At 37.2% G+C, this 23,764-nt stretch overlaps 2 protein-coding genes across 4 annotated transcripts; one reads left to right on the top strand and one right to left on the bottom strand.

The window, feature by feature from the left end:
• The first annotated feature begins 96 nt into the window (after nt 1-96).
• On the top strand, nt 97-2,290 carry LOC128890496 (facilitated trehalose transporter Tret1-like). Of its 2 annotated transcripts, none has more exons than XM_054149052.1 (2): nt 97-398; nt 730-2,290. In XM_054149052.1, the coding sequence occupies exon 2, from the start codon at nt 756-758 to the stop codon at nt 2,181-2,183; it is 1,428 nt and encodes a 475-aa protein (XP_054005027.1). In that variant the 5' UTR covers nt 97-398; nt 730-755; the 3' UTR covers nt 2,184-2,290. The 2 variants fall into 2 exon arrangements, with proteins under 2 accessions (XP_054005027.1, XP_054005026.1); XM_054149051.1 differs by having other exon boundaries at nt 703-2,290.
• Nucleotides 2,291-2,423: 133 nt separating this feature from the next.
• Nucleotides 2,424-19,695, bottom strand: LOC128890495 (scavenger receptor class B member 1). Of its 2 annotated transcripts, none has more exons than XM_054149049.1 (12): nt 18,605-19,695; nt 9,734-9,845; nt 9,537-9,643; nt 9,077-9,432; nt 5,161-5,252; nt 4,911-5,071; nt 4,670-4,808; nt 4,281-4,484; nt 4,047-4,191; nt 3,716-3,970; nt 3,469-3,587; nt 2,424-3,323 (listed from the first exon to the last, which is right to left on the bottom strand). In XM_054149049.1, the coding sequence occupies exons 4-12, from the start codon at nt 9,255-9,257 to the stop codon at nt 2,883-2,885; spliced, it is 1,737 nt and encodes a 578-aa protein (XP_054005024.1). In that variant the 5' UTR covers nt 9,258-9,432; nt 9,537-9,643; nt 9,734-9,845; nt 18,605-19,695; the 3' UTR covers nt 2,424-2,882. The 2 variants fall into 2 exon arrangements, with proteins under 2 accessions (XP_054005024.1, XP_054005025.1); XM_054149050.1 differs by having other exon boundaries at nt 9,537-9,638.
• Nucleotides 19,696-23,764: the final 4,069 nt, after the last annotated feature.

Raw genomic sequence — 23,764 nt, 5'->3', positions numbered from 1 at the left:
TGCCTTATTTCGCTTACGTTTAATATTTATGCCCATGTACATTTTTCGAATTGAAAGGTTATTATCATTCAAGTGTAACAAAAATATAGCATTAGATTGTAAATTATAATTAAAAAAATACTACAGTTAACATCAATAATACATACACGTTACATGTGTAGTCAGTAATTGTAATTGGCATTAACGAAACGCAATAAAACATTTATGCCGATTAAATTAAATTTAATCTGTATTTAGCCATATCGCTGATAAGAAACGAATACCAGTCAAGGTAACGATTAGGTTGTATCCGCAGGTATTGTATTTCTTAACGTACAACCGGACTTGAAACACGAAACGATTTCTATTGGCATTGAAAATATTTCACAACCTTTTTACGATTTTGTTCGATTAACGCGGTAAGTAAACAGAACGCAAAAATACAATCATATTGAGTTTTCGGAGTTTCAGTAATGAAGTATTTTTTTCTTTCTTTCTTATAAACTACACAATTTTAGAACACGTAGTGTTACGTTATTTTTAATTAAACAAACGATTGTACATACAAATTTTTGTTTATTCTTACGATACTTTTATTGAAAAATTATGAAATTTTTAATCATGTAATTAATCATGTAAATTAAGAATATTTCAGATAAGATTGAATTAACCTTCTGACAAATGTAACTGACATGTGTTAGAAGAATAATCTATTATTTACAGGAAATAAATTAGTCTAATTACTTGTAGGTGTCCATCAACAAAATTTCAACAAGATGGATGAAAAAACCATTGGAATTTCACAACAAACAATTTTAAACAGTCAAGATGGAATTGCAAGTGGTAAAAAGTTGGTCCAATATATTGCCAGTTTATCAGCAACTCTTGGGGCTTTGGCATCTGGCATGGTATTAGGATGGACTTCTTCTGCTGGTAACGATCAAAACGGAAATAACAAAATACATGTTCAGTATGGCTTTCCAATTTCTGAAGAAGAATTTTCATGGATCGGGTCAGCAGCTGCAATTGGATCCGTAGTGATAAGTATTCCTATTGGAATTCTTACCGACGTGATTGGAAGAAAGTATTCGATGCTGTTGATGGTGGTACCCTTTACTATAGGTTGGCTGCTCATCATTTTCGCTAATTCCGTGGCCATGTTTTATATTGGAAGATTCATCACTGGTATTAGCGTTGGAGCTTTTTGTGTAGTTGCACCATTGTACACAGCCGAAATAGCTGAAAATAGCATTCGTGGACGCCTTGGATCTTATTTTCAGTTACTTCTTACCGTCGGCATTTTATTCTCGTATGTTTTGGGAACCGTTGTGAATATACGTGATTTGTCTATTATATCTGCTATTATGCCACTAGTATTTTTCGGAGTTTTTATGTTTATGCCGGAAACACCAATTTATTACTTAAAGAAAGGTAACGAAGAGTGTGCCAGAAAAAGTTTAATTAGGTTACGCGGCGAACAGTATGATATAGATGACGAATTACAACGCCATCGAGAGGGATTGGAGGAATCTAAAAACAAAAAAATTCCTTTTCTGACTTTACTTAAATCCAGAGCAACCTTGAAAGGTTTTATAATCGCTTATGGTCTTATGTTTTTCCAACAGTTTAGCGGCGTAAATACTGTTATATTTTATGCTAGCGATATTTTTGGATCAGCTGGTAATTCTCTTAAACCTGAATACTCGACTATTTTAGTAGGTATAATGCAGGTGCTAGCTGTTTTCGTAAGTACTTTGATTATAGACTATTTAGGTAGAAGAATATTGCTATTAGCATCAATAATATTTTTGTTCTTAACAACTTTCGCACTTGGAGTTTACTTTTACCTTTACGATAATATAAATGATACTAGCTCAATCGAATGGTTACCTCTAGCTTCTATATGTATATTTATTATCATGTTTTCCTTGGGTTTTGGTCCTATCCCATGGATGATGATGGGTGAAATTTTTGGACCAGAAGTGAAAGGTATAGCTTCAAGTACCGCCACACTTATAAATTGGGTAATGGTTTTCATTATAACTAAATTTTATATTAATTTAAAAGCAGCAATTTATGAAAGCGGTACATTTTGGTTATTTTCTGTTATTTGCGCTATTGGAATTTGTTTTGTATACTTCCTAGTCCCCGAAACCAAAGGAAAATCTCTAGAGGAAATTCAAATGGAACTTAACGATTCGTGATTATCGTTATTAACTTCAAATATTGTTTATCTATAAGATTAATTTTAAGTTTAAATTTATTTTGAATTGTATATTTTTATTTGTTAATAGAATTTCAATCAAACAGTCGTTTCATAAACCCATTATTTAGACTTACACGGTATTCCGAGAAACCGACCAGCCGCGTAAATCGTGGAATAGGTCCACTCGCGAATATCATTGAAGTGCAATATTGTTAATACATTCGTGTCCACAGTATGGTTTTGATTAAGTACAAGTTTTATTTTGTTACATTAAACTGAATGTTGTATTCTTTGCTTATTCCGAATCAGGATCTAGAGAATGAGGGTTTTCGTTGCTAGAACGAAAGTTCTAGTGTTTTTCTTCGATCGATAATTCCTTACCTGGTTCTATTCGTTCAAGCACGATATTATTATTATGTATCTCGTATCTCGTACCGCGGTACACTGGCGATATAAATAAACAAGTGAAATCACAGATACAGAAAGTGTTACATAATTCGTACAGAAATTATTGATGGTTTGCCAAATACGGGCTATTGCAACTGATACGCATCATCACCCTCTTAAAGTATATAGAAGGTATATGAAACTTTGGTGTATAGTGTTAATCGATCAAACGTTACGTGATACTATTCGATCTCGCGCGACGCAATGTACATACTTAAAGATACCGTGGCTATTATCCACGAAATTGTCACTACGGAAATTGGACCCCTATCCTCTCTGATTTTTCATCGTTACTATTGCTAAGCAAAACGTACGAGTCACGTGTCGCTAATAATCTGTGCTGTCCATTTACCAGCATCGTCGAACCTCTTCTGATAGTTCGTTTACCTAATTCGATCGCTTCGTGAGTGAATACCGCGTTGTTGTAAACCTTTGCGGAAACGGTGATTATAATTATCGTACCGACTAGAATCAATCCATACGAGGTACAAGGCACAGCAATGTCGCTGAACGTCGTTGCTAAATAAATCCATCTCCGTATAGAAGGTGTTAGTTCTTCGATACCTTCTTCGAGCCACATAATCGGGAACACGATGTCAGGGAAATTCGATACGACGCCAACATTTGGTTGATGCTCGATTTTTAAATTTAATTGCAGTCGAACTTTTCCTTCTAGCGGTACACCAAGTTTCTGCAATACAAAATCAAATTAAACGTACAACGATATTGCCAGCAAAAATATGTATATGTATTTTTAATACGATCTGCTTGCGTTACTTTACAACCCATTACAAGACGACGCCGACGCCGATCCCGACCCCGACCCCGACGCTTACCGATTGAATTTTAAAGTACGTTTCATGTAGTTTTTTATCTGGTTTCAATCCTTCGACTGCATCTAGTAATTTATGATCCGCTTTATAAAAGTGCGGAAAGGAAAGGTAGACTGGGGCACCTAAAATTTACAAAAAACGGGTATTAGTGAATCGCGATTATACCTATTTTATTAATGACTCTTTTTTTATTTCCATTTATTATTACTTTCTCAACATTACATTACTCTACTGGCAAGTATTTACGTACTGTACTGGCAAGGACTGATATTTTGGAGTCCGTTCGAAGAACAAGTCGACGCGTCGTTGGAACAGAAGCACTCGTTTTGTGGAGCCGTTTCATTGGGTAGACCAAACACAACATCGGGAGGTGTGTAATAGTCTGCTTTGATTCCTGACTTTTCACTAGGACCGCGATATTGTAGAGGCAAAGTGCGGCAAATATCTTTATCCCATAGATGGACGATATCAGCGCCAGTTTTTTCACGAGGTGGAAAAAAGGAACCTATAATTAGGAACAGTAGTACCATAAATGTTATATCGTTATGTCACGGGTATTAGTATTATTTAGTTACATTTACCTTCAGAAGCTCGAATAGAATTACAAGGAGCATCTGGCCAATAGGGCAAACGATCTAACCCGTTTAGACGATTTATTAATCCGAACTCCTTCATGTCTGTATGCCCCGTAAAAATGGTAGACACTTCGTTTAACGTACCGTTTCTCTGCAATTTATATGATCATTGCTCGTTATACATCCATCTTGCGATACCACATATCTATAGTAATACTATTCTAATAAATTTTAGCCTACCCCGAGAAGAAGTCCCATTTGACTCATGGGACGCCTCGTTTTTGGAAAGAATCTGTGCGCGATGCTAACTAATGGATCATCATATCCGAAAACAAGTTCTTGAGCAGTTACAGGAACAAATGGATGCATATGCATTCCGCTCAAAAACATGGATAATCCTAGAGTGATAAATCGAGGTAGACTCTTGCTTTGCGTTGATACGGTCTGAAAAATATCGATTCATTTTTTTCGCGGTAATAAATTTTTATTTTTATGTTAGAACCTTTGTACACCTATTATACGTATGATGTTTTGTTAGTACGAATCCGATGTTACATAGTAAACAAAATGGTTAACTTATAAAATATTATTTCGAATAATGATCTACACGTTCACAAATGTTTACTTACTAGTAATGGAATGTTTGGCACCATTAGTCTCATGTCTTTGTCCTTTGACAACTCTGGTACAAAATTTAATATTTTCTTGTGTTGATAACTCACCGTGCCATTGTTGTGGAAAACAATATTTACTTTTTCCATGTCTTCTCTGCAAAATAGACATTAATTCCTTTTTATTGAGATCCCCAATAACGAAAGATGCATTTTATTTCGGGTGAAATCGATTTTTATTCGTTTATGTATGACGTACTTGTAAACGAAGGGGCCGACTTCTTGCAGTTTTGGCTTCTCGTTGAATTGCAAGAAATTTTCGGTATTCGTTACATTGAATATGTATACCTTGGTCAGTCGAACTACCCCAGGTTTTTGCCAGTAATGAAAGGAAAGCGATCCATTCCATAACCGTAGTTGCTGGAAAAAAGAATAAGATAACTAGAAAAATATAAGCTAAATACAAAACTTTCGTTTAGTTTAATGGAAAGAAATGATCTCGCGCATACCTTTAAAATAATATAGTCTACCCAAGGTATACTACTTAAAATAATACCGATTACAAGCGTTAGAATTCCTATGCAAATCGCTGAAATTTTACCTGGAAAGTAAAAGAAAAACAAACTTACAAATATATAACCTGTGTATCTATTAAATAAACGATATAATTCGTAATGTCTTTAACGCGCAGTCGTTGGGAACGTTTCTTTTTTATCAACGAGAAGTGGCACTTTCACCTCAAGGTCATTTAACAGGATTCTCGAGAAAGATGACGAGAAGCTTGGTATACATTTCGAAAATGTCCTTGTAAAGGACTGGAGTACCGCAACTACGGGGTCCGGGTCAATCAAGAAATCTCATGATGCCCGAGGTATGGATACATACATTGGTGTATGTATTGCGTCAAAGATTCCATTAGCATGATATATCACGTCTGTAGATTAAAGAGAGGAGCTTCTAACATTTTAGCCTGTTTCGCTGCGTGGGTATCGAACCAAGCATCTTTTCAACGAAACTGGTTAAATTTCGTCAGAGTTTCAACGAACTAGGGTGAACAACAGCGTTAAGAAATAACTTACCGATCACCAATTTCAATGCCAGACTGAAATGTCAATATTCCCTTTTTACGAAACGGAAATTCTCGACATTCCTACATCATAATTCCAATTTTGAGAAAAATAATGTAAATGTTTGCTCACACTTTACTCACTCTACTGCGTCGCTAACACGTTTCCGTTAAATTCAACGGGACGTATAATAAAGGAAGCAAAGATACATTACTATATTTCTTGGACTTTTCGTTAAAGCTAACGAAAATCAGTTGAGTAAAACATGGAGAAAGCTCGGCTAACAAAACTGCTATTGTACAATACATAGATAGCCAATCCCAGTGTACCTTGTTCCGTTATATTTCGTTCACGGTCTAAAAATTGTTAGTTTGGCGATCGTAAACGTGAAATGTTTCATTTTAGGTATTCCATGCTCTTTACCATTCTATATCAAAAGCAAACCAGATCAAAGGTTGTGATTTGTAACGCAGAGAATTGTACGAAAAAAAGTCCCTTGAACGCATTTGACCTTTTGTGGTACTTCGGTACCGACGCGACGGCGAATACCAGCAATGAATGTTCCAAATTATAAGGTGATCCCATCGGTACGGTTACTTAATAATCATTCAAATACGTAATATCAAAGACGCGACGGAGCCAGGAGCCAGTGAATCGAACCAAAAATGCCTGCGTTCCACTGGACCCTGCTTCATCCAGCGTTTCTCTGAACGACTGACTGAGAGTCGAGAGTGAAAGTAGTCACGAAATTGTTTGAGTGCGCGTACGTGTGTGCCACCTCGGTTTCGGTATACACGCCAGTTTATACTTCATAAATAACGGGCCTCTACGTTTTGCAACTCGCCATGTAAAAATGTTTGGACAGGTGCGGTTTTGTAACCCTGACTGCATTCCAATAGAAGGGTCCCTCGACGCGACGATCAGGTAGAAAAGCTTCGGAGCGTCACGATTGACCGTATGAAATTTTTGGTGACGGGGCTCTGCTGCTAATTAGACCAGTCCTCGCGGATTTTCAGAGTACAATGATTAAAAATAGATCATTTGTTCTATTAATGGGTACGATTACGTGTCAATAGGAATTTTATGCATTTAAAAAAATAGAAGATGCGATCGTATATTATGAAGAATTCTCAGAGTACAAAGGGTTAGTCGTCAACATCTTTTGACATTTTCTTTGAATATGTTACGAACGTTGCCTTAGGACAAACGTGTACGGGAATTCTAGTTGTTACGTTATCTTCTAATATAAAAACAAACGTGTACTTGAGTCTGTTTACGTCCACCCCTTTTTCTTCCTTGCAATTAACTATAGTGACCGTTACAATCACTATGCCGTTTAGTGTTATACTTGTAACATTATCATTATGTTGAAAAGTCATAATACGTTAATGAGTAATATGTTCACCATGGCTGATGTAAGAGTCGCAAACAAATTATTAACAGTGTTCAAAAAATCGTTATGTTTCCGAAATGTTACTATTGTTTATCATGCGAATGCCTTTAAGAAATAAGGAGATGAGGTACTTTTCACTAGTCAATAAATTAATTGATTTAAATGCTATATGAAATACAAGAGTAGCCCCTTAATGAATTTCTCGAGTGACGCGTTCTCGTCATCGGTAGGTACTTCGTTATTAGAAAGTCGATAGTCGCAGCTGATGAATACATACACGTACACATATATCGTATAGTGATAGAACTATAGCGTATACTGTATATACTTCTTACTTTTGAACCTTTTAATAATTTCTTCTTCGAAAAGTATAATTCTACAATTCTAGTATGGTGTATAATGTTTACGAGTACTTGCTAATAAAAATGATTAAATGCATTCTAGATCTGTATTAGAAATTGTCGAATAACATGAGAAAATGAGTCAAGAACATGGGTACAATATATTTATTTGTAAACGATTTCAATGTTCACGATAGATCCGGCAACTTTCACCTCGGAAACGGAAATCAACGATCGACATGTGATTAATAGACATTTAGATTAATGTTCGAAATATCCCGAGTACATAATTTTAAAGGGAAACGTTTACAGTTTGAACAACAAATCTGTATATTGTACGAGAAGACTCGAATTAACGTTGGTAATGAGACGTCGCGTGTCGTTCGAATTCAAAGATTCTAATTCGTTGAAGAAACGAAGCAAGTTTGTATCAGCTGTTCGCTGCAATTTCTGCTGACATTTGTGCGAAAAGAAATGCATGATACGAATCAATCAAAGGATACCTGATCGAGGTAAAACGCATGATCAACCAAGTTCAAAGTGCAGTAGGTTAGTAGGACAAGTGATAGAGGAGACAGGTTGTCCCACTATTGCATGTTACGCATCACTCCGATTATGCTTTACTATCACCAACACACTTAACGGTTACGGTCGCTAGTTCCACCGGTCTAGGAGTACAGTTCTACGTGTAACGATAGAGATTGTATCCGCTTTCCTGAAACTTTTCAATCGAACCGCAAGAAACTTTAGGTTACGATGAGTATGGCTAACGAATGTGAGTATCAAAAGAGTGAAAAGAATAGAAAGGTGTCGAAAATCTGTTCTGTAAATTTTCTACCAAAACGTATACAATTTCAAGTTTATCGAAATAATGTTACGTATCGTTGATCGAGCTCGTTCGTTGACCGGGCACTTGAGCTGAAACCATCTAACTAGTGCATTCCATACGATGGAGAAAACGAGAATTTCTTATGATAATTCAAGTTTCTCTAACAGAGTTAAGAATTTCTTCCTGTTTTCGAGGTGGAATCAAGGAAGTTGGTGCAATTACGCTTTTCTAAACGGAAGTAGGAAGATTTAAACAAGTATTTTCACGAGTATCGCTTGTACCAACGTTAATATTTCTTTGAAAACAAGCAAAAGGTAATCAAATCGGATGAAATACATTTATAAGACAATACATACATTGTAACAAAAAATTGTTTGTTTCGATGTCGATTTCTGATCGTAGTCTTCCTTGAAAGTTATTTAAACAACAATAAAAGCAAGAAAGGTCAAGGTAGTCTTGAAATGAAAATAATGTATATGTAAGTTAATTGCAAATAAATTTGCACATATATATATTGTATTTGTCAATTAACATATACATGTGATAATTATGAATAATTGTGCAAATTTCTCCTTATCGACATGTTTATTCATTCGAATTTTGTTGGTCTTTGCACAGTACCTACATTTCCTATCGGTATCAAACACATATTCTATGGAATAAATATTTAATTCTTTTCCGACTAGAAATTATCCATTATAATCTATGCGCGCTACTTTATTGTAACGCGCCGCGCCGACGGGATCGTGCAGTTAACTCTATAGATAGAAAATAAATCAACAGAACGTATCTTACCATGTTTAAGTTTGCCGTTTTTAGAAATGAGGAATGATAGAGGTTTTGGAACCCTGTCCGTGCAGAGACTATCGTGTTGATCTGTCCTTGGACCGAAAAGAGCGTTTCTTCCAACTTTCATGTACTGCTTGCCCATCGTTTTGGGCGATCTGATCCCGAACAAAGACCCTATGAACTTCATCTTGAACTCTTGGCCAATCGAAGGACGCGCGAATAACACAAATTTCAATTCTTCTTCAAGCTTTCTCACTATGTGACTGGCTCATAACCGTTATTCTCTTCTGGAGGCCTTCGATACTACCGCACTGACGTACGGGTACGGTACGGTACGGTACGGTAACACGATGCAGGACAATCTAATCAGCAATACAGCCAATAATTACGCTTTTATCCTTTGCGTTTTGTTATTAAAATGCAATAATTAAGTTAATTGGATATCTTGCGCTATATTTGTTGTTACCGTAATATAGAAATCCCGTTACAGCTAATCTACGATGCGTTACGTTTGAAAAGTACGGTTCACGTCACTTCTCCGAGCATTGTTTCCATGGATCCATGCGATCTGTCCTTAAAATATCGTTCACGGACATCATTTATTTTTTATAGCAACGTAATTAGTTTTTCTTATCTCTTTCTACACTTTCATGGTGATCTTACTTTCAGTACCGAAATACTCCTTCCTATGTCCGATTCGAGCGATCAGCTGCAACGTTTGTTTGATCACTGCGCTGTTACTGGTGTCGATACTCGAGTCGTCCTTGTCTGAAACCTAAAGACAAAGTAAATAACATTACTAAGTTGGACTGTTTTCAATGTAATTTTACCAATGATCTTCAAAATTATTTCCCTCCTTTAAGTGAGACTAAAGGAAGCTGTATAACGCTAAGGACATAAATTATCTCAAATATGTACCTTTCGGGAACGGTTATTCAAATGACGTCAACGAAATTTCCATTATTTTGCATAGTACAAGGTGTCTGTCCCCTAATTCGCGCTACAACCATAAAGGAACAATTTCGAGAATAAGGTTATAGCGTATAGTGTAACCAAGAAATTGATCGTTAAAGTGTTAACCGTGATAAGATAAGAGTGTACACTGTACGGTCATGTAATTATTCTTGAACGATGGCAATGTTCTTATCCGTACAACTTTCGTTATGAAAAAGAAAGTTGTACGTCGTTTATATTGCGTAACTCTCTTTTAGGCCTATCGATTCTCCATCGATTACATAATTACCATCAACCAGGATTATCCAAGCAATATACCTGTATGTACAGCATCCACTTTTCTATTATAACTCGTTGGTGAATCTCGTACATAAAAGTATTTTGAACGTTATTGGAAATTTATGCGAGGTAAGAGGAAATATACAAAACAGAAAAATATATTAGAATCATTTCCTGAAAGGATACCTATTTATCTGTCTAATGAACACTCTGTATACATAGGTTGAATGAACGAATACACTTTATACACATCATAAATGAATAAACGTTTATCTATTACAGTCAAACACTGTAAATAACGAATAATTAGTAATGATTGTCAGAATTAATGATTTTATTAAAGATAAAATAGTTTTACCCGAATAGTTATCTAGACGAAGATTGATTCGCAATAGTAGAATACTGACCATCTCTCCGTAAAAGTAGCATCGGCGATCTATCGAGTGTCAAATCTTTGGATTTAAGCGACAGAGCAGCCGTTCGATTTGTGTTCGTTAAATTCGTTAAATTCGACTTTTGCTTTTTTTTTCTCTCGAATTGATAAATCTCCTGTTCTGACATCATACCAATATATCGGCAGTATCCGGGTTCCTTTTTGAGGTTACAGTGGAATTCCATGGTAGAAATCCTACTGTTTTATCGGATATTCGCAATACCGATTCGATCTCTCGTTTCAACTATAATATATAGTTTTCATTTACTTTTCCCTTCACTTTTTACGTTTTCCTGTCTTGTTTTATTTAAATTTTAAATTCCGTTATTGACCTATATATGAATGAATCATATTTTGCAATTCAAATACATTAACGTGTAGTTATGATAAGAGCGTCGTACTCGTTATTATCATTAAACATTCTAATTATTACATTCATAGACAATTATCTACGACAGGAGTGCAATTATATTATCAGCCTGCATATATTACTCCGTTTTCGTATTCAGGTTCTTTGAACTTTCATATTTCCCTATGCTTTTATAATTGTATGCCTGTTCTACAATAAAGAAAGGTTCGAATAATAAACCTAACATACCAGTATGCGTTTTTTTGTTGAAACGGACAAGGTATGGAATAATGAATAATCGAGTTCCGTGACCCATCGTACATGTATAATCTTCCGTACAAATTCCGACACTTTACCGATTTAAGATTGTTGAACCAATCGAGCAACTAAAACTGGTCTTTGGATTTACCATGCTCTTATTTCTACAACAAATCTAAACTAACAAGTGTATAAGTACCACTCCGAATCAAAATGAAATTCAGAGTTCAATAATTTGCATAACAATTTGCTTTACCGTGCATCGCTGCTTGAGATCACGATTCGATGCACTCGCTGTTCATCGAGATAAAATACTTGTTCGAGCTGACCATGAATGATGTTCAACAACCTTGAACACAAGTCGTACTAGTCTTATAGAGCACTGTGAGAAGGTCGATTAAAATATGTATTATTCCAATTCAAAAAAAGGTTGATTACCTTGAAGTGCTCTCGACGTTTCCACTTTAAACCGATTTCTTTCATTTCTAAAAATAAAAGAGCTATCCCAATGATCGGTTTCCAGAATCTGACTCCATACAAATTGCAGAGAAATGTATCAATATATCAGTATACTCGTGTCGAGATCAGTTCAACTAAATTACAATTTAATATACTCGTGCTTTCCTGTATGCCAAGGTTATTCTTTCTTTAACATTAAGAGTTACGATTATAGCCAATATCTTTGCTGTCTGCAGTTTGTGAAACACTGTCGTAACACAGCGATGGAACAAATTTGATTAGAATAACGAATCTCGATAATGATTCGTAATGGATAATCGTTAATAGCTCGTGAAAACTAACGATTAAATTAATCATTTATTGCCCACGGCATTTGACAATTAATGATGGACGACTTATGATCGATTAAATTTATCAATCGATACTTGACAAAACAAATAAAAATGTTCCGAGTAATGTTGTAAGTGAGGCCGACAGGCGCCGATGCGTTCGGTTGCATCGGTAATTGTTTTATCCAAAAAAACTGCGGCATTCGATGTGATAATTATCCATAATCCATAATTCAGTATTCCGACACAAACGAGAAAAATAGTTATTCATCGATATTTTCCTCATTTTTTTGGTGTCAAGGACAGTGAAAGATTGCAAGTTGTCGCACTAGATGACATATAAATATTTGTCTTCGCTTCCTATCCTTACAAACAATAACGCAATAGTAAAGATGAACGTAACCGAAGGAAAACGTTTTCCGAGCCATAATACAAATATCTTGTTTACAAACAGAAGAGATAATATTTGACTGAATTGTTAAAGGAATACAAAATACGTACACCGTCCACATGCTATGCACATATGTATATTAGCGTTAAAGAGTATAAAAGAATATCGAAGCGCTAGTGTATACTCAGCGTTATTCTTGTATAACTTACTGTTAGTTACTTGTACAGAAAATATCTTTGTTGTTTTTCCTTCTAATAAGTAATTTATTATAATTAACAATTGCGTAAGAAATACTTATTTCGATTTATAAACACATAAAGTCATTTAATATATTTAACAAAAAGCATTTCCTGTTGATTGAACTTTACAAATATTATACGTATATGAAACCAACTAAGAACGATTGCAGCATTATTTTTATTTTGCGACACGTACTCGCGTCAAGATCGGTAAGCCATACATTGTCCCATTATCTCACTTTTACTCGTACGTTACCTGAAGAATCATTGATCAATTATGGATATAAATCGTGTAAAATAATGGTAAAATCGCAAGAATTTTACGTCGTCTGTTAACAGTAATTTTTGAATAATTTTTTAACACGTGTATCAATGAAACAAGTTTGAAAAATGCCAGAGAAAACGGTTCGAATAGAGACTGGTAAACGCACATGTTACACCGCAAAAAGAGTCTCGCGATTGCGCCAAAGTTTGCAAAACTCGACAAATTAAGGGAGAGTTACGTTGCATTACTTCAAGGCCTTTAGAAATGTTTAACGACATATGAACATGTATATCTATGTATGTTACGTATACATCAATCAGTGGCTGGTACGTGTGTTATTGTCCCCGTTAGATTTGTCGCTCCCTTTCTACCACTTTTCTGACCGCGTATGATTTACTTTTCTATTTTCACTTAATCTACTCCCAGGAACAAGTATCATTGTGAAAGCAGAAACGTGATGCAAAGAGATAATATATTATAGGTGTAATGCTCAATTTCTTCAGCTCTCCTATATCTCCTGTATGTATGTCCTATATGTGTATGTATAGGAAGCAGAATACGTCAGAATCACTTGGATAGTTTAATATTTCCGAGACACGTATACGAGACGCTATACGATAGCGACTCGCTATAATGTTTACGAGACACTTTATTCGATAAACCTCAGATGTTTTCAATAATATCAATTTAGGGAATATATTCGAGAAGGCCGTGCAATATTTAAATCCGTTTCTTTTTTTCTTTTCTTCTTAAGTATGTATGGATATGCCTAAGAAACCGTAGAGAACCGAAAAACGCTTAAACTGGCTTTCGTGTGGCAGGTTTTATCTTTATTGTGTTTCCATCTTTTGAACATTTTCTCTCGCAACCTTCAACATTTACGTTTACTGTGGAACAAAGGACGGAGATAACATTTTTCTTTTTGACGCAGAATCGTTATTTATATCTTTATGAAGTATATTACTTTGAATTTCGGTTGTCAAATTAATGTGCAGTGATGTGGAATAAGCAGAATATAAATTCAAACAGTTATCGCTGGAAGTTGGAAAGATGATATTCCTGGGTTAAGCGAAACGTAAAAAAAGCACGGATTTAGAAGAATGTAGACGGTGTCTACATTCCCCTAATTTATGCTCTGTCGCAGACCTTCGAAGGCGGCTGACTAAAACGTCCGACCTGATACGATCCTCCGCATCTCCTTCCAGGAATCAACTTTTGTATGCGCTACCTATGTCGCGCGTCGGTCGCGTCGCACGACGATTTTATTTATAAAATTTCATATTTTACCTAACTCGGCCAACATTTATTTAAACATCAAATGATAATTTTACGTCAACTATACTTTAATTAAGCTTGTTAAATTAATTGTCGTTATGTCTCATTCAACTAAATCAAGAAAACGGTTTTGAAAAATGCTTTTTATCGCTTTGCAATACGTTCTATGTCAACTGGGTTAGGTCAACTATGTATCTTAAAAATCATTCGTTTTCATTGAAATGTCCGTGGGGTTAGACACGTATTGCTTTGCATCCGTTACCAGTCAACCAAGCGAAAATATAATGACCGCAAGGACGAACGGACTCTGCACGACTTCGAGTTCACAGGCCGCCTATTTGCGAAGGAAGAACTATGATTCCAGACTTTCCATTCGCGACGAGAAGAAGGGATAGAAACAAGTACGGGGCACATTTCCTTCTGTTGTTGCACCGAGAACCTAAATCAGATCATGCTTTCACAACCTTTCGACGTTTCCAAAAGAAGTGAAAACGCATGGTGCGATGTGCGCGAATAAACGAATAGCTTTCGTGATGTAATAATTTCAGTAATTTATGGACTCTTCCTAGCGTGAAATTCAGTTCATGATACAACGGTACGAATACATTTTATGCTCAAACAATACAGATAATGGCTCTTTAAATATAGGGATAATCTGTACCAAACAGAAAGAGACGAGAGTTGAAGTCGACATAGATTCGCTTATCGAGCTAAGATTTTGGAGAGTGTCGTTTTGCATAGCTGAAATATGCACAGTTTCGTAGCCACCGTTTTCGCAGCATATTCTCACGCATTCCTCGATTTAGAATTAGCCCAATCGAACATCTCATTTACAAGGTGCATTAACCTTCATTTCGTGCTACCGCCTTGTGGTAAATTGTACGCTAGATTGCAGTAACAATCTGGCTTTACGTATACACTGCACATTACAGCCTTTGATTCGCGACTTGCGCTAGTATGAGCATTGAGCAGCGATGGGAAGAAACCAGTCTTACGATGCCGGTAGTAATAAAGCGCTTCGAGGAATCATCACGGATCATTTCTCGCAAAATTTCAATTCTCATCGTACGCAATTTTCCTTTGGTGTCTCGAAATTTTAGTTGATTGCGTTTGCGTACCTCGTTCGAAACTTGATTTAATGTTCCGTCTGATGAAGTATGTTCACCCTTGGAGAAATGATACGTCGACTAGTATTATATAAACGTATACACTGCGTGTATAAGTGTAGTCCTTTGGTATGTAGATCTTATTAGCGACGAGAAGAAGATGGAAATTCCAATCATTGTCGAAAGGACTAACACGGAAGTATTTATCTCGAGCTTGTGGTTTTGATCTGAAACCACAACTCGGTATTTTTATGCTCGTTACATTCTACAATAGTTAGTTTTGTACGCGAATGATGTTCAAAAATGCCAAGAACCGGATCTGTAAAATGAAACGAAGGCATGTAGGAATTTGTTATCGTACTTACAACTAGAGTCATTATTAAATTTCTTTGTCGAATTGAATTTTAGTAGGAAAAACTATCGACTTGGATAAGTAGAAAGTAAAAGCAGGTAGTTTACGTTGCTTTACGAAAATATATGTACTGTGTTAAAAAAAAAATTCCGTTTGGTAATGGTACAACAAGGTCGATTTTTATTCAAAGAAAATTATCACGTTACCGCAAGAAATCGAGCTCAGCGAAGCTGCAGCACGAGCCATCGGCATTGGTATGTCATTAGCGAGATAAAATGTTCCAAGTTCAGTCGCCCCTGGTTTAGCGCGGTTCGATCACCGCGGCCGCCGCGCCGGTGAAACCGCCAGGTCTAATATTTCTTTCGCATTACATAACAACGAGTTAACGACCATACACTTGGCCAGATTTTTGAATCGATGAAGCAAATGCCTGACTCGTTGCAGTTTGAATCATCTTTCAGTTATGCGACCAGACGAAACTCGATCGAGTCTTTGCGTGAATGGTGCTTTCGTTGAAGGGGCAAAAATTCAATAAGATCGATAAACTCGTTTTTCAATAACGAGCTTACAGATAATTCGCTTTATCTATTCGATTCTCGAGTCACGCATTGTGAAATTTCGGTATAATCGATGATCTCTTTCATCAGTGAGTAATTCACTTGATCTCTCCTGCGTCCACGTGTCTTGGCAATAGCAAACAAATTGGTTTTTTTCTAGAAAGCAAACACGTTTCGTAATAAGTATTCTCAATACTGCAGCACTCGTTGTGTCTGCATCGCAATGCTGGCCAAGATTAGCATTTTCTTCCATAACTGTGTTGAAAGTATACTGTATTATTCGCGACATACAGATACGCGATTTCAAATTTCTATGTTTCGTAATGTTTAGCTGTTCGCGAGTAACTCGACGATATTCATAACAATTTCGAGAATTAAGATCAAGCATACAGGGTTCGTCTAGAAACTTGGTAGTCGTACAAAGAAAGACCAACTGGTTTTAATGACAAGTTATTCTACATCAAGGCATCCGGAAATCGTTCCTGGCAAAGACACTTTCTACATATACACACGCGTTAGCTACTCGTTACAGACCCTCGTTTAAAGAGTCTTTGCGACAGTGTAAAGAAGAATCAAGACGGACAAACAGTATAGGTAGCAAGATCACGTTCGAGTATTAAAATCTTATCGTTCGTTCAGATTTTTTCACGTATTCATCTCTACGTTTTAGATTACATAAAAGCACGCGTTTTAATACGTCAACAACATTTTTACTCAAAACGCGAAGATCTAGAAATGTGTTGCGTTACCGAGGACCTTAAAAATAAAGAGAAAGCTGAGTTTCTTTTTCCACTGGATGTTGCTCTATCTCAACCATCTTATATTATGTAATAGCATTTTTGAGAACGCAAATTTCAGACCGTCGAGCAACATTTCAGGAAGAATTGTTTGGTATTGTTTGAGGTCAACTGCATCGTGCACAATGCTAGACTTGACTAGTACATTTAATGGATTTTTTATATAATTTTAACGGATCAGTGATAACAGTTTAAAATTAATAATTCTGTTGTAATTGTTTAGCAAATCTGAGAAAAGGGTTAAACATTTTATAGGTAACATCGATATATAGTATACCGTGACGTTTAAACGATTGGCAGTGACTGATCAACAAACACCGCGAGGCAATTGAACTTGCCCTAAATATCAAATAATAGTTTCAGTAGTTGGACTCAACGTACCGTGCAAGAGTACGTGTAGAGTAAACCATATCGCATTGGCGAACAATGAAATGGGAAGGTGCCTTGATTGTTTCTTAGAAAGTCAACGCTAAAACCTATAATCGATCGCTATCGACGCGAGATAATGTTTAATGTGCAAAAACGGAAAGTGAAATAGTAGCATGTGTTATTTGATATCGACTACCAAGACGTTTGAAAGTGTACCGATAAAGTTCGCAACCTTAACCTTCGTTACCGTAGCTTAAATGCCGTATCGGAGTGTTTATCGCGCTGTGGATATATTAATTTCCTTGTACGTCCAAATTACTTACTTTTCTTTCGTACTGTACGCATACGCACATAATGAATGGAAAGAAATTTTACTTGAACTTTACGGTATTCGTTGAGGTGAAAGGTCGTCTTTCCCTCTGTAACCCCTTGCGCGTAACAAGTGTAAGTAGCGCGATATCTGAATCCTCGTCGAAACTTCACTTTTTCTATTAACGTGAAATTTCCAAACGATGGCATATCTGTAGATATATGCAAAACAAAAGTACGCGACAAAATAAATATTCTGTTCTTTCGTGATCTACATGTATAAATATCAAATATACCATGCCACGGCAGGTTCCTAAAAGACGATGGGATGGTTAGAAAATGTGCAGACTTGCAGTACCGGCTAAACTACCGATCGGTACAAAGTGCTTAGGGGCCGTAAAAATACTGTTTCCGTTGAAAGCGAACTCTTTATTCGATTTAGTCAGCAACTACTGATATGCACATTTTTTCGAATCATCTTTCTTGACATCCTGTGTGGGTACTAAATGCACGCTTAGAAATGTCAAAATACGCGAGAACGTTAGGCGAAAAATGAAAAACGAGAGAAAAGATAGTTTACGTACTCGGTAGGGTACTGGTTTCCATAAACCTTGTTATAGTTACTTTTGCAAATCTATTTATTTAGCTAAATCGATTTATCGTCGCGACGACAGTTATTAGAAAATCGAAATTGCCAAGACAAGATACGTGACTGTCATTCACGGATCGTGCCGTTACATTCGCAAACCGTATTCTGTTCTCTGTCCATATTCTTCGTCACTTTCGGATAAGAAATTATTCATATTTACTTACGTAAGATTGCTGACAGACGTAGCCTATATGCGCGCAAAACCGGGTTCATTTACGGCCCAGTAAAATCCATCTTTATGTAACACAAAACAGTTTCATGGAGTCGAGCGAATGGAAGGAAGAAAAGCACGCGCGGCAGGTTTCTCTATCGCCAAGGTGCAACACACATTTTGTTGGTTGTACTCGGTTAGAATGTGATCGCCGCTTCCTTCGGTCACGATCCCCCTCGAGTATTTCCTTCTTTAACGGCTTCGCATCCTTTTCATGGTTCAGCCAAGTACGATCCTTTCTCGATTGGCCGGCAATCGTCCTACGCCTCGCTTTAAATTCGCCTCACCCTCTTTCAGCGGGTCCTCGTTGCCTGTTTCTTTTTTGTTTCTTTTCCAGCGATCGGCAGTCTTAATAGGCAGTCTTAAAGGCTCGCAATAAATTCCTTTAGATCGAATAAAATGTAATCTCGATCGAGGCTCCAAGTACTCTGGGCCCTACGTTAGCCTCTTCTTTACTCGTATGCTCCCTTACGAGAGTAAGGGACTTGGTCGTATTCGAAAAGAACCGAGGGCCAACGCTTTGCGCGTACCAACAGCTCGACCAAAGCGAAATCACTTCTTAAATCCGAAATTGATCGATTCTTCGATCAATTGATCGATCGCTCTCGCGTTCGAAAATTTAAACAGAGAAAAAACAATTTTCTTTTCCGTCGAGATCCGCGCACCGTAAACGAAGGATCAAACGGAAGGAGACGTAAAATCCGCGCGTGTGTTCTTCGATCTTGTCGAATCACCAAGTGAATGAGGAGATAGTAGAACGGTAGTGCAGCGTGGACCGCGGTAACGAGAACGCGGTGCCCACCAGCCCGGCCAAAGAAAGTGGTAGGGACACCAGGTAAACGTACGTCCCGAGAACTGTCCACGTCGCGGATCGAACCTCGCTATTGGATTCTCTTTCGAAAAATTAATGACTTCTCGCGTTCGACTCTGCTGACCAAGTATGCTTCGATCCACGATGCGAGGTAGACAGTTTCTAAAATCGAATAGAACCGATATTCCGTTGCTTTGGAAAATCGACAAAATACTTACAACCCAGATTTCCAGGAATTACAAGTGTTCCACCAACTCCCTTTTCTCGATCAAAAACTGTACTTACATTGTACTTAAATGTAAGTAGGTAGACTTACGCACCATCACCCTTATTCGGCGAATGGACCTGGACTGGTTCGAAGCCTTGAATAAACGAGCAACGACAAGTTCGCTTCGCGTGCCTCTCGCAGTCGTTTTGCTACCCTCGCAAGGTCGCGTCGTTATTCTACGAATTGGTCCATTACCGTTTCTGTTTCTTGCGCCATTAGGCCAGTCGTTATACGGTGTGATTCTCTCGGTGGTTTCCTAAAAAAGCACATCGTCTTCGAAACATTGCGGCAACAGTCTTCGTGTTCGTACATATGATTCGTCGGGGTCGCGTCGATAAGCCTCCGGAGCCCACTTTGAACGTTCGATCTCGATCTACGAAAAGTCATTCCAAAACTAAGATATGGAAGATCGATAGGAGATTTCGAAAAATACCTACGTTGCAAGCTATCCAGACGATGCAGATATGCTGATGGTAATAATAGCGCAAGACAATCACAAGAGGAAAATCCGCAGCTACGAGCCAAGTAACCCCCTGGATAGAGGACCATGGGTTGAGTTTAGCACTCGAGAAGATACAAGTAGTTCTCTTGACGGATAAAACAATTCCCGCTACGATCTTGATAGAGTGGGGCAACACTCAGGGCAACAGTTATCGGGACCAAAAAGTCCGGTCATCAAAATCATCTGAAAGTGACGATGGACATCGAGCCACCTACTCCACTTGTTGCAATCAAAGCAACAAACGAAGGAGGCTTTCAACGAATGTGGCGCACTCCATCATGCTCTACGGGCCAGAGATCTGTGCTAACGCACCTAAGGCGGGCTGGTACATGTAGAAAGCGCACGAGAGCTATTCAACGATAGGATGCGCTAAAAGTCGCGTGTTCGTACCGCGCAATCTTGGAGCCGACTGTGCTAGTGATAATGCTACGGAGCGTCTTTACCACCTTAAACGATAATCATCTCCGTTCTTCGTCAAATTTCAATAAAATTTCAATTTTTATCTCATTTCTGGCAACTCCGTTATTTGAAATTTTTCGCGGTATCAAGATACTTTCCATCCTCGTATGGCAAGGTATCTACTCGAGTTGTTCGACTCGTAGGTACTGCAAGTATCGATTTCAATTTTACTCGTGTATCCGCCGAATACATTGTTGTCGTTGTTCATCCAGCTCAGTAAAAAATTCATTGCTGATTCGTAATAAGTAGATACCAATTCTTGTTGTCATCGTTACGCAACCACCTGCCATTTGACGACGCCTTGGAAATTGCCTTTGTCCGCAAATCGTAACAACGTAGGTACATCCGATCATCAGGCTCCCTTAAGTTAAGCTCTTTCTCATTAACGAAAGCAGTCAGAACTCGGCAAGTCTTATTTGCCAGTCTTGAAATATTTACTGTAATCGCTAAGGAAACATGTACTTGCTCCACTATATCACCAGCTAAAATTGCTTCATTCTCCGAGTACGAGTATATCTGTTATTGTTCGTAACAACTGCTTCGAACGTTGATCTTATTCCATTTCCATTCGATATACCCGATGTTTTTTTAATACAAAATGCTTGGCTTCGCTGTTTGTAGTTGTAATCTCTGCTCAAGTAATACTAACGGAATGCACATCATTTCACGTATCCCCAAGTTTATTGATATACAAATACACTCGATGACGTTGACACTGTTCACAACAAGCCGAGCTATCACTCGTTCGACGAGTGTTTGGAACAAGAAAAGTTTCATTCTCGAATGTTATCTGTAGCCCACGTTTACGTATATTTTCTTTACCCAGAATTCGATTCTCTTTCGAATGGGGGAATAAAGAATTAAGCGTTCCGTTTATAAAATTTTAAATGAACTTGATATATCCGTGAAAAGGCAAGATTTCCAAAAATATGCGGTATCGTCTGTTTGTTGCAAACTTGCCCGCCCGTGTTTGCACTGTTGTTCGACACTCTGTATCGTTTCGAATTTTCCAGACCTTGTCATGAACCATGAATTTCGTTCATCCAGCAATTCATGTATCGGAGTAGGCAGTTGATAGCAAGTGACGCTAATCCTTGAGTTCCAGTAGCGTCCTTCGATCGCATACCAATGATGCGATCTTTTTCATCGCTGTAATAATGTAATTCCATTGATGGAGACAGAACGTCGCCGTCGGCCCACCGATAACAACTGTTCGGCATAAGCATCTTCCACGTAGAGTTTTTCACGATTACGATACGATTGAATCGTTGTAACACCAAAGCTTTCGTAACGCCGCGCCATATTTCCAAGTAGACGTTGCAAAATACTGGATCCCATTTGTCGATTTTTAAATACGGTGAGTAACTATAATATTCGGACACTTTACAAGTTTTACTTTATCGCTTTGTAACATTGACTATGACGAAAGATAAAGTAATATCACACGCGATACCAACTAATTCCAATGTCCGATAAACTCTCCAAACGCGTTTATCCGGCGGCGACCCCTTGGCAAAGATTTTCAATGTACCAACGACATATTCCTTTTCACTCGTAAAGATTAGTTTCTTTATGCGTATGTTTCAATCTTAGTGATAAATAATTACTAAAATTTACGCACGTTATAATACGTCATATACGTATGTATATCATAACGATACGATATAATAATTATTATTAATTGGATAGCAATTATTTTTGTAAACATCGTACATGTTATTTTCCAATTAGCTGATATTTTACTGACATTTACTTCTTAGAATACATTACGAGAATCTCGATCCTTCCGATGATTCTATATGTTTCAATTTGTATCCTTGCAACTCCTGATAACGCTTCTATTTGATTTTTCTACCATACTATTACTCTACCATTCTACGTTGTCTACCATAATTGTAAGATTTAGATTACGAGACTTTGACCGGATTTTCGTTGAAATCATTGCTCGTCCTTGCTGGCACGGCTTTCTTTTTTTAATGCAATTAAAGTGGTGAAAGTACGTGGTCATTCGCAGGTGTTCTCATGTATATTGTATAATCGTGATCTGTATTTTTAATCTACTTTCCGCACATTGACCATTAACAAACTCGATACATTTTCCATCAGATTTTCACATTTCAAGAGATGTAATACCAGCGGGTAAGAGATGATTTCTTACGTGTGAACGAATCAAACATGTAATACAAATCTATATGTATGTATGTAATTTTTTATGTGTGCGTAACAATCACCACCCGATGAGACAGGTTATCGAACGAAAAATATCGTAAACTAAAACTACATTGCTACGAATGCAAAATAGTTATTCTAGATAAGTAGCGTTGATATTCAAGAATCCTGTCTCAAGAATTCTCGACATTTATTTTAGAAATTTCCATTCCCGTTACACGAGAAAACAATTTTCAAATATCTCAGTATTCTTGCTTCCCAACGAAACTTTCCTGCAATTCCAAAAATTGTATAAGTTTGTAACTGGTTTTTGTCCAAATATATTACATATATGTAAAACCTGTTTAACCGATAAACCGGTAAACAGTTTATACATTTTTAAAAGTTAATTTAAATCAAACTATTAATTAAACCTTGACTTTTAAAGCAATTTATTTAACGAGATAAATGCAAATTAAAATAAAATCCATTCTAAAATTCCTATGAAAATAGTAATTTATTGTTTGTAATAAGAAATACAATTATCAAAATAAATTAATTAATATACAGAATAAATAGAGAACAATGAATCTCAGTGATTTCGCTTGTAACCAGGTAAGTAGTTAACGCAATACGTTGCATGTGTGTACAATTGTACATACACACCATGTGCATTCCATGTATATTCAGGCTGATGGCTGCGGGCCGGTGCGGGGGTGGTGCAGTGAAAATCTGACAAACAGCGCTATAGCCATCTAGCGGATGGATTAGAAGCTCAAATGGAGGTAGCTTGGCACTGTGCGAGAGAGAGAGAAGGGGGTGGGGGGTAACGTGTGCGATAAGGACAGAGCTACAGTGGCTGTGCGAGAGAGAAAGAAAGAGAGAGAGAGAGAGAGAGAGAGAGAGAGAGAGAGAGAGAGAGAGA

The sequence above is a fragment of the Hylaeus anthracinus genome, unplaced genomic scaffold, assembly GCF_026225885.1.
Source record: "Hylaeus anthracinus isolate JK02 unplaced genomic scaffold, UHH_iyHylAnth1.0_haploid 12000, whole genome shotgun sequence".
Lineage (NCBI taxonomy): Eukaryota > Metazoa > Arthropoda > Insecta > Hymenoptera > Colletidae > Hylaeus > Hylaeus anthracinus.
This window is presented reverse-complemented; position numbering and strand designations above follow the sequence as displayed.